The sequence below is a fragment of the Pyrgilauda ruficollis genome, unplaced genomic scaffold (genome assembly GCF_017590135.1).
Source record: "Pyrgilauda ruficollis isolate IOZ18807 unplaced genomic scaffold, ASM1759013v1 scaffold310, whole genome shotgun sequence".
NCBI classification, from domain to species: Eukaryota; Metazoa; Chordata; class Aves; order Passeriformes; family Passeridae; genus Pyrgilauda; species Pyrgilauda ruficollis.
Genome location: NW_024524490.1, coordinates 17,998 through 29,917, shown reverse-complemented (window position 1 = coordinate 29,917; position 11,920 = coordinate 17,998). Strand labels below are relative to the sequence as shown.

The 11,920-nt window shown below is 41.9% G+C and overlaps 1 protein-coding gene across 5 annotated transcripts; it reads right to left on the bottom strand.

The window, feature by feature from the left end:
• Nucleotides 1–1,664: 1,664 nt before the first annotated feature.
• On the bottom strand, nt 1,665–11,207 carry RGMB (repulsive guidance molecule BMP co-receptor b). Of its 5 annotated transcripts, none has more exons than XM_041474196.1 (4): nt 10,910–11,207; nt 9,384–9,521; nt 8,027–8,538; nt 1,665–5,160 (listed from the first exon to the last, which is right to left on the bottom strand). In XM_041474196.1, exons 2-4 carry the CDS (start codon nt 9,409–9,411, stop codon nt 4,468–4,470), a joined length of 1,233 nt encoding a protein of 410 aa, XP_041330130.1. In that variant the 5' UTR covers nt 9,412–9,521; nt 10,910–11,207; the 3' UTR covers nt 1,665–4,467. The 5 variants fall into 5 exon arrangements, with proteins under 5 accessions (XP_041330130.1, XP_041330132.1, XP_041330131.1 ...); XM_041474198.1 differs by having other exon boundaries at nt 9,384–9,511; XM_041474197.1 differs by having other exon boundaries at nt 9,384–9,535; nt 10,910–11,022.
• Nucleotides 11,208–11,920: the final 713 nt, after the last annotated feature.

The following is an 11,920-nucleotide window of genomic DNA, read 5'->3' as shown; positions in this document are numbered from 1 at the left end:
AGTCACCCAAGCAGGCAAGAAACCTTTGTTTGCCCATCTGCTTCACACAGTTTGGAGTGGGGATTCAAACAAACACCTCTTACTTTCTAGTCAAATACATTAATAACATGGCTGCAGGGTATGTAAGGATTTTGCCAGCCTCAGCTGTTGAAACTGTTTTGCTTTCTGCTGGTATGGTAATGACAGCAAGGACACATCCAAGAAGAGCCTAAAAGATAAAATTCTCTAATTAGAAAATGCAGCCCTTGTTCCTCTGCATACTTGTTATATACTGTACATCATTCACTAGAAAATGTAAACAGTTTGGAATTTAAAGACAAAAATTAAGATTAGAAGCACTTACCACTAAGAGCTTACCCACTTGGTCCACTCTCCTCTTTACCCTCTGACTTCAGCTTCTTTTCCACCCTTCCCCTGACCCACAGAGTGCTTTGGGAGAATAGGCCAGTACAACAAGCATAGGGTGGCCTTGTTGCCTTCTTCAGTTCTACTTTCAAGATAATCAAACATTGAAGGTTTCAGACTACAGGCAAGACCTAGGTCTGGTGTGAGACTTTCCCAGGCCAAAGTGTCTCCACCAGCCAGGTGTGGGACACAAGGAGCTGTACAGGAAGTGCTGGATCAGGTGGCTTGTCTCTAGTGAACATAGGTTGTCCCTGGCTGTGAACCTAGGCTAGAACTTAAAATGTACCCATCAGGGCTGGACAGCTTCACCTGACTTCAGCTACTTAAAATAGCTGTTTCCTCCTCTCCTGGACAACAGTAATACCATTTCCAGAAGATAATTTGATCCAATCTAAAATGTTGCCATTCACTCCACCAACTACAGAAGTAGCTTACAGGTTTAGTTTGCTGAATTTAGGTGAAATACCTCTAAAGTGCTGAAGTATGCCTCCAGTCTCTTTTGAGGCACCTAAGACCTCTGGACCTAAGTCTGGATAAAGCTATCCCCCTGTAATACCACAAATTATGTTTATTCAATAATAGCTCCCAGCTATTACTCACAAGATGTGAAAGACCAAGGCAGAAGAGGACTTGCCGCTTCCCAAACTCCAGCAGAATGCTCATCACCCCTATACTCTAAACAACTCCACCATCACCTGCCAAACATGAGTGAGCAAGTCAAACCTGCCCAGAAGTCCTGCAAGTAAACCAGGCAGATGACCAACACGTGACTCTGACTGGGGTGCAGGTACAACTCTCAAGACTGCTTTCAGTTTCTCTGCTCAGCAGCAAAATACAGATTCTTTAAGGGGGCTCACTGGACTACGAAAAGCATTAGAGATCCTAGAGAAACATCTGGGTTCAAGATGAACAGACTTAATGTGTGTCTCAGTTTTGGATTTAGATACTTCACACACTAACTAGACATACAAAACTTCTGTAGATCTAGCCCTCAGCACATGCTAAATCAATGACATGTACATATTTTGTGTACATAAATAAATGTTTTTCTGTCATTACAGTGTAAACAGAAGTGGTCATTAAGCTTTAAAATAATTGTAAAATAATGTAAATGTAATAATGTAAAATAAGCGTAAAATAATTCCTATAAATAAGGTATTGGCACACCCCATGTGACATACTTTTCTTATATCTAGTTAATGAGTTCTTATATATACCACTCCACAAATGCTGTAATCAATCTTACTGTTCACAGTTAATTTAGTAATAGCAGCTTTTAATGTCAACAAAGTTCAGTTACAAACATAAAGAATTCTGAATCAGATCAGATGCAACTGTTTTACATCAGCATCACAAATTTACCCAGATACTTGTACCCAATCTGTAGCTATGTTGCTCTCCATAACAAGGTGATTAATGAGAACTATAAAATCTAATGGACAACACTGATCCCCACAATCCCTGTTTGCTTTGAACACAGTTCAAGAGTACTAGCAGCACAATACAAAGAATGCTTACCTTGTAAAAAACACAGAATACCTGCTAAAAAAAGGGAATTGTTACTAGTCCTGTTTGGATATTGTATAGCTGGAACAGGGAAAGACAGGAAAGAAGTTATACCAGTCAAGACATAGATGGGCATTAAATAATCAAAGCTTGAAAATTTCAGTGTAAAAGACAATAGCTGAACCTACATGAAGAAAATGAATGCAAGATTTTAAACTGTGCTGTGTCTCTCTTCTCAGAAGAGAAGAAAGCCATAATGCTCCTAGGCTTTTTTCCAAAACATGTCCACTAATGAAACTCTCAATAGGTAGTACAAAGCTTGCAGAATGGCTTGCTTCACTTTTGAGTATATATAAGTAAACAGATGCACAGCCTCAAAACTCATAAAACAAACGCAGGGTAGTCATAATGATAAAGTAGGCGAATGTAAATAATTGGTATTCTATTTTCTGTCAGTACAGCAGTTATCTGAAAGGAAATGCAACACTGAAGGTCTGTAACTTGACCCATAAGAACAAAAGGTTGTACTATCCAGTTGTATTCCACTAAACAGATGCTCTACGCACATTTTTCTTCCAGACAGGCTTTCCAGGAAGAAAAAAAGAATTATTGGTTTGACAGGCAATTGACCCTACTATTTCTTTTTATAATACCCTTGTTTAGGAGCATTCTGTACACCCAAAAAAAAGGATTAGGCCTACAGTCTCTGTCAGTCCTGCAACATGCTTACTAAGGAAGTTGTCAGACTCCACAACTACAGAGACCTATAATCACCTGTTGTTAGAAGCTCTGTTAGCATATGGTTAGGAGTGTTCTAGAAGACACTTAAAAAACCCTTTTGAGTAAGCTACTAATATCCAAGGGTAGCTTAAGACAAAGGCCAGCAAACAGATAGCATCAGTAATGGCTGACTGGTTGTTGCATTAAAATACCGATGATCACATTATAGAGCCTTCTACAGAGCTTGTGGTGTTAGACTGACACCTCTGAGTTCCTACACGTATGACAGCTGCCTTCTGTGTACAGTAAACATATACATATTTAAAGCTCCTTTTGCCTTCGACGGCAATTTCCACAACTCACTTCACTGATACATACATCTTCCAGATAAGATTATTTCTCACACACCTCAACTTCCAAGCTTAGTGAAGCAACATTGACAGTTGTGATTAGGTTTATTAGGTCTGTATTTCTTTGCATGTATCTGACATAACTTCTTGTAAGTTTTGGCACTTTCAATTAACCTTCACACTGTCTGATTAGCCTTGCAGCTGAAATACTCCATATATATTTAGCAGATCATCTTGTTACACTAAGTTCTGTAATCTCACGGACTTTTCTGTATCATTTATTCAAATTTTCCCACCTCTTCTTTAGTTTTACAGAAAGTAATTTTTTGTTCCAGGGCTCTTCTACTCTGAGAGTTCTGCGGTAACTTGAAAATAGGATTTTTGTAAAGTCTCTCAGGAGAGATGTAGCAGTAACACAGATCCCTGTGTTGTAATTCTTGTAAGTATCTCTGCAAACACTAAAAAGGAACTGTACAACTGAGTTGCTGAGGGAATGGTTCCTTATCTTAGTTTCCTCATCTCTTTCAATAAACTTATCTTTTTCAATAAACTGGCCTGGTTTGCAGCTGCTGGTCATAAATTTACACACCTTCGACAGCAGAGAGAAACAAGCAAGAAGTATAACAACTGTATCCAGCAGGTAACTATCCAATATCCTATCTATCCTATTTGGCTAGGAGGCAAACTGAGAATCTATTTATAGATTACACACACAGTACATGGTCTATATCTCTTAATTTCTGTGCACCCCACCAGGGGTCACTTATACCACCTTACTGATGTTCCTCATCAGGGGCGGGGACAGGACACGACAAGTGTTCTTCTATTATAATAATTTAAAATATTTACGCACTGAACAGCCACTCTTTTACACACACACAAATACTTACTGGTATACTAATGAACCACACCTACAACATTTTGCAAAGATTGATACATTGTGGCGTTTCCAAGCATGAAAAATTCATAAATCTGTAGCCTTCTAGAATACAGACAATTGGAGGGCCTGTTGAGGAAAAAAAAAAAAAAAAAAAAAAAGGTGCTCCCTTGAAGTTCTCTAAGTTAAAGCTCTCTCCGGAGACCGTTCACTACCTTCAAAATATACATGTTTGGCATTAACTAAAGGTCTCTTGGGAAAACCCACAACTTAATTCTGTTTAAAAAAATGTGTTAAACCAAGTACTACTTAGAGAAGAGAGAGCACTGAGGATTTAATGTAAAGATTTTAGTTACTGAGATACACACTTGCATATCTAATGTGTAAAAAATAAAGTGCTTTTTATCAGGTCTCAATGTAGCGACACTATAAAACTTTCCAACAACTGCAAAACAAATAGATACATAGAATACTGAATCAAACATACATGAAAACAGTTAACATCCTATCTGATTGATGCCCCAAGTCAAAACCCTTCATATACATGGTTCATACATATATATTCCTCTTTACTCAATATATTATGACAACATATATTTCAGAATTTTGTTAAGAGTCTAAAAAAAAAAAATTGTACAAATATGCAACAAGAATCAAGCACAGAAGTCCAAGAATGACAAATAATTTGCTATCCCTGCCCACACCATCAACTCCACTCCTGGGAAAGATATGCCAGTGCTCTTTGCTGGGGTGCAGTGCCTCCACATCCTGCAAGGCACTGTGAGCAGCAGCTGTGAAGTTGGCATCGCCAGTAGTGAGTAGATCAAATACACATGAGTAAAAATAGATGTCCTTCACAACCATCTTCTCATGGCATTTGGTGGTGGCTGTTTCCAGTGTGTACCCTGATCGGGGATGAGACGCAGCACCCCAAGGAAGCAGCTTTCCCACCACAGGCAATGGCAAGTGGCCACTCTGATCAATACGTTCACTGGAAGGGCAGCCATTCACACACAGCTGCAGATCCTGGCTCTCCTCAAACGCCATGACCAACTCCTGGGGCATGCGAATGGCCAGGGTCAGGTAGTGCCCAAGTTGGTGGATATACACCGTGGTCCCAATGTACCTTGCATGCATCTCAATATATTTGCCACTGACTTTCTCCACAATGTGCAAGCTCCTGGTGTTCTCATCTCCTCCACTTACTGTACCATCAACAAAAGCTGCAGGCAAGTCATTAGTCATTGCCTGATATACTTTCTGATCTGTACAGTCTTGGTATGATTTGAAAATAATAGTTATCTGTGGGGGAGGGGAGAAAAGAAAAGGACAAAATTAGTGGAAAGAAACAAATCATCATCTCAATCCCATTTCCATTTTGTAACTGAATATGTCTGGAACTGCCCACTACCTTAAAACCTGACAGTTGTCCACAACTCACGCCTAAGGAAAACAGCCTGTACACATGCTTAAAGCAGTATTTTACTGGATGGCAAATGTTAAATTTGTTCTTTTTGTTGGTCTGGAAGCAAGACTATTAGCATGTGGTAACAGCCTTGAGGTCAGGAAAGGAAAACGCTTTATATTTAATTAAGCATAACAACTACCTCCTGCCTCACAGTTTCCTAACACTTTGGAAAGCATCCTGCAATGACAGAGAAGCATAACGACCGAGTAATACCACAACGCTGGCAACTATGGCAAAACCAGAATAAGACCATGCAAAATCAGGGAAAGGTATAATCAAGACCAAGAAGAACAACTAGTCAAACAGCTCAGAGATCCTAGATACATTAGTCCTAGGAACTGGGAGATTTGACACTTTGAGTCCACTGTGCTAGAAAATGTGCCCACTGAGAAACAATGCAAGACTGAAAGACACCCAAAGATGTGCCTTTGAAGAGTGAGTGACTTTCAACATCAAAATCATTAGCATAAAGCAATTTTTTTTTTAAGATTAGAACTAGCCTTTTAAACCTTTCTACTTATTGGGAGTAGGTCACAACAAAAGAAAAAGCAGGTCCTCCATTCTTACTTGACGGGAATAACTAGGCTATATGGCAGACCAAGTCTGGAGTGTCTAGCAGCTTTCCAAAAACAAAAATTAGAATGAGAATTCACATCCAAGTATTACAAACAGACAAGCTACTTCCTTTAGAGGAAAAATGACTAGAGGGGAATGACTTATTGAAAAGGTCAAAAGACAATTTGCACTAAGAATAGATATTTTAATAATTATTCTCATCATTGATTGATTATATCAAATTAGTTACAGTCTATGATTTAAGTAGTCTGCTATGAGACTCACATTACTTCAAAACATATCAGAAGGTATTTTTAAACTAAGTTTAAACTTAAAATCTCTTCCACAGCAACCTCCCATTTTAGTTTCAGTTAACCATCACACTTCTGCACAACTTTTATTTCTGCCTCTCTGTTTTAAAGTAAGAGCGAGAGGTAAATCAAGAGCCAGTTACAAACAATTTGAATAAATCCTATGCCCTCATTAGCCCCACCTCTCTACACCACTTGTATAAGACACAAGTCTTCCCACCTCTCTCCTCTCATTGCAACAATTTATTTTTTGGCATATGCAGACATATCCTAATAATATTACATTAATTTTCAATATTTGGTTCATCTCAGGTGGTTGATACTTTGTCAGTGTTTGTCTCACAACACAGACACTACTTACTATTTTGACTTCATATGTTCTCACCAGTGCTGACTGGATTTTTCCAATGGTTCTTCCTTGCACTAATCAGTTATACAGCATGAGATGTATCAGCTATATACCTTGAGACCATCTGTGGTCAAGTAATTTGGTAAAGTGATGTCTGTGAACCACAGCTGAGCTGAAATTCTTATGCCCAAAATCCAGAAAACGCTTAAGTGCCCCTGTTGCTGTAAAGATGACCTCACAGCTTTGTTCTCAGTAAAGTAAGCTCAGCAAACTACAGAAAAGAAACTTGAGGTCTCTCAAATTATTAGTATTTCTGCATATAATCCAGGCCATAATGCAGTAAAAGACCTTTTATTTTGTGTAACACAGTTTGGATGAAACAGACTTCTATCTCAGCCTGCTCAGACAAAGAAGCATTGCTGTTTCCTTGAGCACATTTGCCTTGTTCTGCAGGGAAAGCATAATTTACACACCTACAGAAGTAAAGTCTAAGTCTTGTTAGCACTTGAACAAGCCTGGAGCCAAAAAGAAGTCTCATTGTTTTAATGACACAATGAACTGGCTGCTTGATAAAATATTTAAGCAAGGCACCTGGCAAAATTTCTCAGGAAGCAGCTACCAAATTGATCTCTCCAGAACTTCCTCATTTACAAGAATGAAATGCACACAGTTTTGGAACACAGAGAAAGAACAAGAAGCCTTCACTCTAATTTAAGATTAGCAATAACAATGGATGCTGAATGAGAGCTGAAAGACTATTAGATAAATAAAGGCCTCCATGTTACAAGGACACCCTAAACACAGACTCAACAGAGACCATTAAGATTTTCCAAGGACATACTTGTATTTGAACACTGCAGCTCAAGACACCGATTTTGAATATTCTGTTGTCTGTTGGGTGACATCTATCTAATCCATTGGCCAGATCAGTAAAACGAGAGTGCTGCATGGGCTTTGCCTTATCACACACTCCTATCTCAGTATCCTGCCCTGGTACTGATAGATACTTCAGAACCTGTTGCAAAGGGAGATGAACCAAAATGTGATTGCAGAGCTTTCTCTCTTTAAAGTCTCAAGGTATCAGAGAGCATTAAAAAGCAAAAATGGTTATTCCTAACAGATTCAACATGTGTTCCCTTCCAACCCAAAGCACTGCATGATTTTTTAAAATTTCTAATTAGTGCAGAGACAGTCACAGATGTACAATAATCAATAACTCTTTTAAAGTGTTACACCTGTATCATTACAGGCTTGTGTGGTGATAGGCACAGGTTTTCTTGTCTTAAGCAAGAGCAGAGGGAAGAAAAGAACCTGTTTTGTTTGAAGCTTATTAAAGATGATGCTAAGAGTTTTACTTTTTTATACTACTGCATAGACGATTCTCAAGCTAATACACTTCTTCACTGTTAAGGGCTAAATGACTGACTTAACCATCTTGGCCTTTTACTTCTCGGAGCATGCACAGTGCACAAAAATAATCTGTACCTTGTTTGTAGCAGTAGCGCTGGATCCTGGGACCACAGGCACATTGGTCACTTGCACTGATAAGTATTTATTGTCTATGAGGGGCCAAGCACCTTCCACTTTGCATGTCTGGAAGTGATCCTTAAAAGTCCTCAGATGAGGATCCCCAAACAAGCCACAGAACAGGTAAGTAGGAGGAGGTGTCTTCTCTCCCCCCTGATGTTCTCTCACTTCTGTGTGGCCACTGTAATTGCAAGGATCATGGGTCATTTCAGAGTTGGTGGAGGATGTGGGTCCATTTTTGGTACAGTTTCTCTGGGTCATGAGATCACCGATCCCAAGCACTGCAGAATGGTAGACTAGGTTTCCACGGCATGCTTTGGAATTGCGATAGGTACACACAGAGTATGCCCGCAGGGCCTTGCAGAACTCCAAATCAAAGTCCTCAAGAGCTGTGTTTAGATGTGAAGTAAAGGATACAAAATCAGTGGTGCACTTCTGGATTCCACAAGATGTGTGCAGCTCACAGTCACCTAAGCGAAACAGACAGCAGAAAGACATAAAAGCAAAGCTCTTTGGTGGCAATACCCCTTTCCACTCCCACAAGTACCATAGAAAACAACTTAAAAGAAACTTACAGTACTCACCCATTAGGGAATCACTGCATTTTAGAAAATAAGAGGTTGAAAGATAGAAAGCAATGGAGACTATCTCAGAGGCTGACAGGACTAATGATGTCTTAATCCATTACTTCATATTGTCTAGACAAAAATTAAGAGCACTAGGTCCTGTCAAGTACAAGCCAAACATTTCTTTCCAGATACCAAGGTGATGATGCAATTCTGTGTTTAAATTAATCACAAAGTCAATAAGGAAGTCTCCATTTAGCCTTTAAGTGCTTTACAAAAGTTACTGAATTTTTATACAGAATTCTGCCCCTCAGAAGAATGTGGTAAAGGCAACAATGTAATGTTGTTTAGACATTGTTTAGATGTTAGACATGTCAAATGTCTAAAAATGTTTAGACAAAAACTAGACTGAATAAAGCAAAAATTTCTCTTCTAGAAACCAGGGTGGGGGAGAATTGGTAGGTAAGCAGACAAGCAGTTTGCTTTATTTCCCTGGCACTGCCACAGCTAAAGCATCACTGCTCATTTTTTTGGGACAGAAGTGTGAAAAAACCCAGTTGTCTGAAGTGCAAGTTTTCAGGTAACGCACCTGTACATTGCAGTAGCTGTACCTTTCAGAGCATAATTCAGTAATAAGACAGGTGGAAGAGAAACTCTCTCACGTAAAAGCCTGAAGAAATTATCAGAGGTATACAACTGCTACACAGTTCAGTTTGCATAAGCAAACCAGTCAGGTTTTATCTGATTACCTGATTTCCATAAAAAAGCAGTTAACATCCTTGCAAGCAAACCGATGTTTCACAGTTGTCTCCTCCACAGTTCTCAGAGGTATGATGTGAAATCTTTCCAGATTCTCATGACAGTTAACAACAGCTTTCTGAAGGCAACTTATACCAAAGAACTTATCAGGAGCAAAAATTAAATAAACAAGACACACTAAGGGCAACAGAGCCACACTTTTCACACAAGTTAAAACCAGGAGGACCCCCCCAGTCTAGGAGAGATCACACTTCCTGCCATCCAAAGAGAAAATGGACCTTCATAAAGAATAGGTGCACAACTACATGCAACAGCTGTCCAAGCCTGCAAAACTATCTACTAAAATTTATCTGTGGAACATTTATCTAAAATTTCTCACTGTCATGAAGTGGGTTTTGGATGCCACAAAGACACATGGAAGAGTTAAAATAAACCCAAAAAATGAAATATACGAGAAACTCCTGAACTGTGAGAAGTGGAAAATAGGCTGAATAACAACATTTTTCATTTTTAAATAGCTATTTTCTGCAGTGCACCCAGTGATGAGAGGATATCAGCAATTTCTTTGCCTGCCCCTTAGCTGACCTTCCTGAGTCAGTATTCACAGGACTTACTCTCAATATCCAAACCATGAATTTATAAGGGCAATAGGTTTTGCCAGTGATGAGTAGCTAACACAAATCTGTCAAAATCCCAAGACAACACACAACAGAATGAGGAATTCCTCACCTACAGCTAAGCACGACCATGACTCGTGTAGGTAAGCTGAAAATTTCTTTGTGCAAGGCATACATACCTTTGCAGAATACAGAAAAAAACTCCTAACAACAATCAACTCCTGTGCTTTCAGATACACAAAAAAGACCCATGCCAAGCAAAATGCCAGAGGGAATATTGGGTTTAGAGCCAGACTTTCAAAGCATCAAAATTTTTACTTCCCTTCAGTTGCATTCATAATATTATTTTAATCACAAATAAATCAGGCTAGCTGAGCAAGTCTGTCAAGTTATCAAGCAGTCAAATAAATCATAGAATCACAGAATTTTTAGAGCAGGAAGGGACCTCTGGGGATCACTAAGTCCAATCCCCCTGCCAAGGCATGATCACTTGGACCAGGAGACACAGGAACGTGTCCAGGTAGAGTGTGACTGTCTCGAGAGAGGGAAACTCCATGACCTCCCTGCTAGCCTGCCTGTTCCAGTGCTCTTAATACAAACTTAATACAAAGTTCTTCCTCATGCTGAGGTGAAGCTTTTTGTGTTTCAGTTTATAGCCATCGTTCCTCTTACTGTCGCTCGGCACCAATGAAGGAATCTGGCACCATCCTCTCGGATAGAGATATTTATACGCATTAACGAGATCCCCTCTCAGCCTTCTCTCCTCTGCACTACACAGGCCCAACTCGCGAATCCCTCCTCACGAAAGGCTCTACCGGAAGGCAAAGGACCCGCCAGCTCCTCGCGTCTGCGCGCACACGGCTGCGCTCCGGTCCCTCCCAGCCCCACACTCCCGGTACCTGCGCCCAGCAGCAGTAGCCCCAGTGCGGCGAGCAGCCGCCGCAGAGCGGCGAGCGGCGCCACAGCCCTGGGGGTGCGGGAGGGCACAGCGCTCCCCATGCCCGGCCATGCAGGTCCCCGGGCCGGCGGCAGGACGGCGCCACGGCATGAGGCGGCGGCGCCGGCAGCGCGGGCGGGCGGGCAACGTTTTCCACGGTGCTTCCCCCCTCCGCCTCCTCCTGCTCCAGCGGTGCAGCCGCAGCCACGGCAGCGGGAGATGGCGCAACGCGCACGAAGAGACGGACCCAGATGGGGGGTGGGGGTGGGGAAGCGCCTGCGCTCGCGCTGCATCCACCGCGCCCCTCCCGCTGCGCCGTCTGCTATTGGCTACCTGAGCTGTCCGTCACGGCTAGCCCCTGGCGGCAACGACCCGCCCGCCGCGGGCCCCGCCGCGTCACTAACGGCCGAGTGCGCCCGCGCAGCGAGCCGTGCCACTGAGGCAGGACGGGTCACACGAGTCCGCCAGGAGGCACTGCCGGGACAGGGCAGGGAACAGCGCCGGGCTAGGACAGGAAACACCCCGGACAGGGTGAGGAACACCGCCAGGAGAGGAGAGGGGCCCCGCCAGGATAGGTCAGGAACACCGCTGGAATAGGGGGGGTACCTCCAGGATAGGGCAGGGACACCTCAGGGGTGGGACGGGGAAGACCTCCGGCGCAGACAAGGGACACGGCTGGATAGGGCAAATGGCAACACCGGTGCACTGCTGGGAACAGGGCAGGGGACATCGGTGGGACAGAGCAGATGGCAGCACACGGACAGGCGTGGGTGACAGAACAGCGAGACAGCGCAGGGGACATCACCGGGGTGAGAATTAGGAAAAGAATCTGCAGGAGAAGATAAATGCCATCATGTCAGAATATTTTTTGATCCTCCTAAGGTAAACTTCCCTTTGAGTACGTCATTAAGAAACTAACAGGAGACACTACAGGACATCTCAGATGTAAGTAAAAATACTGCTTTCAGGCTGT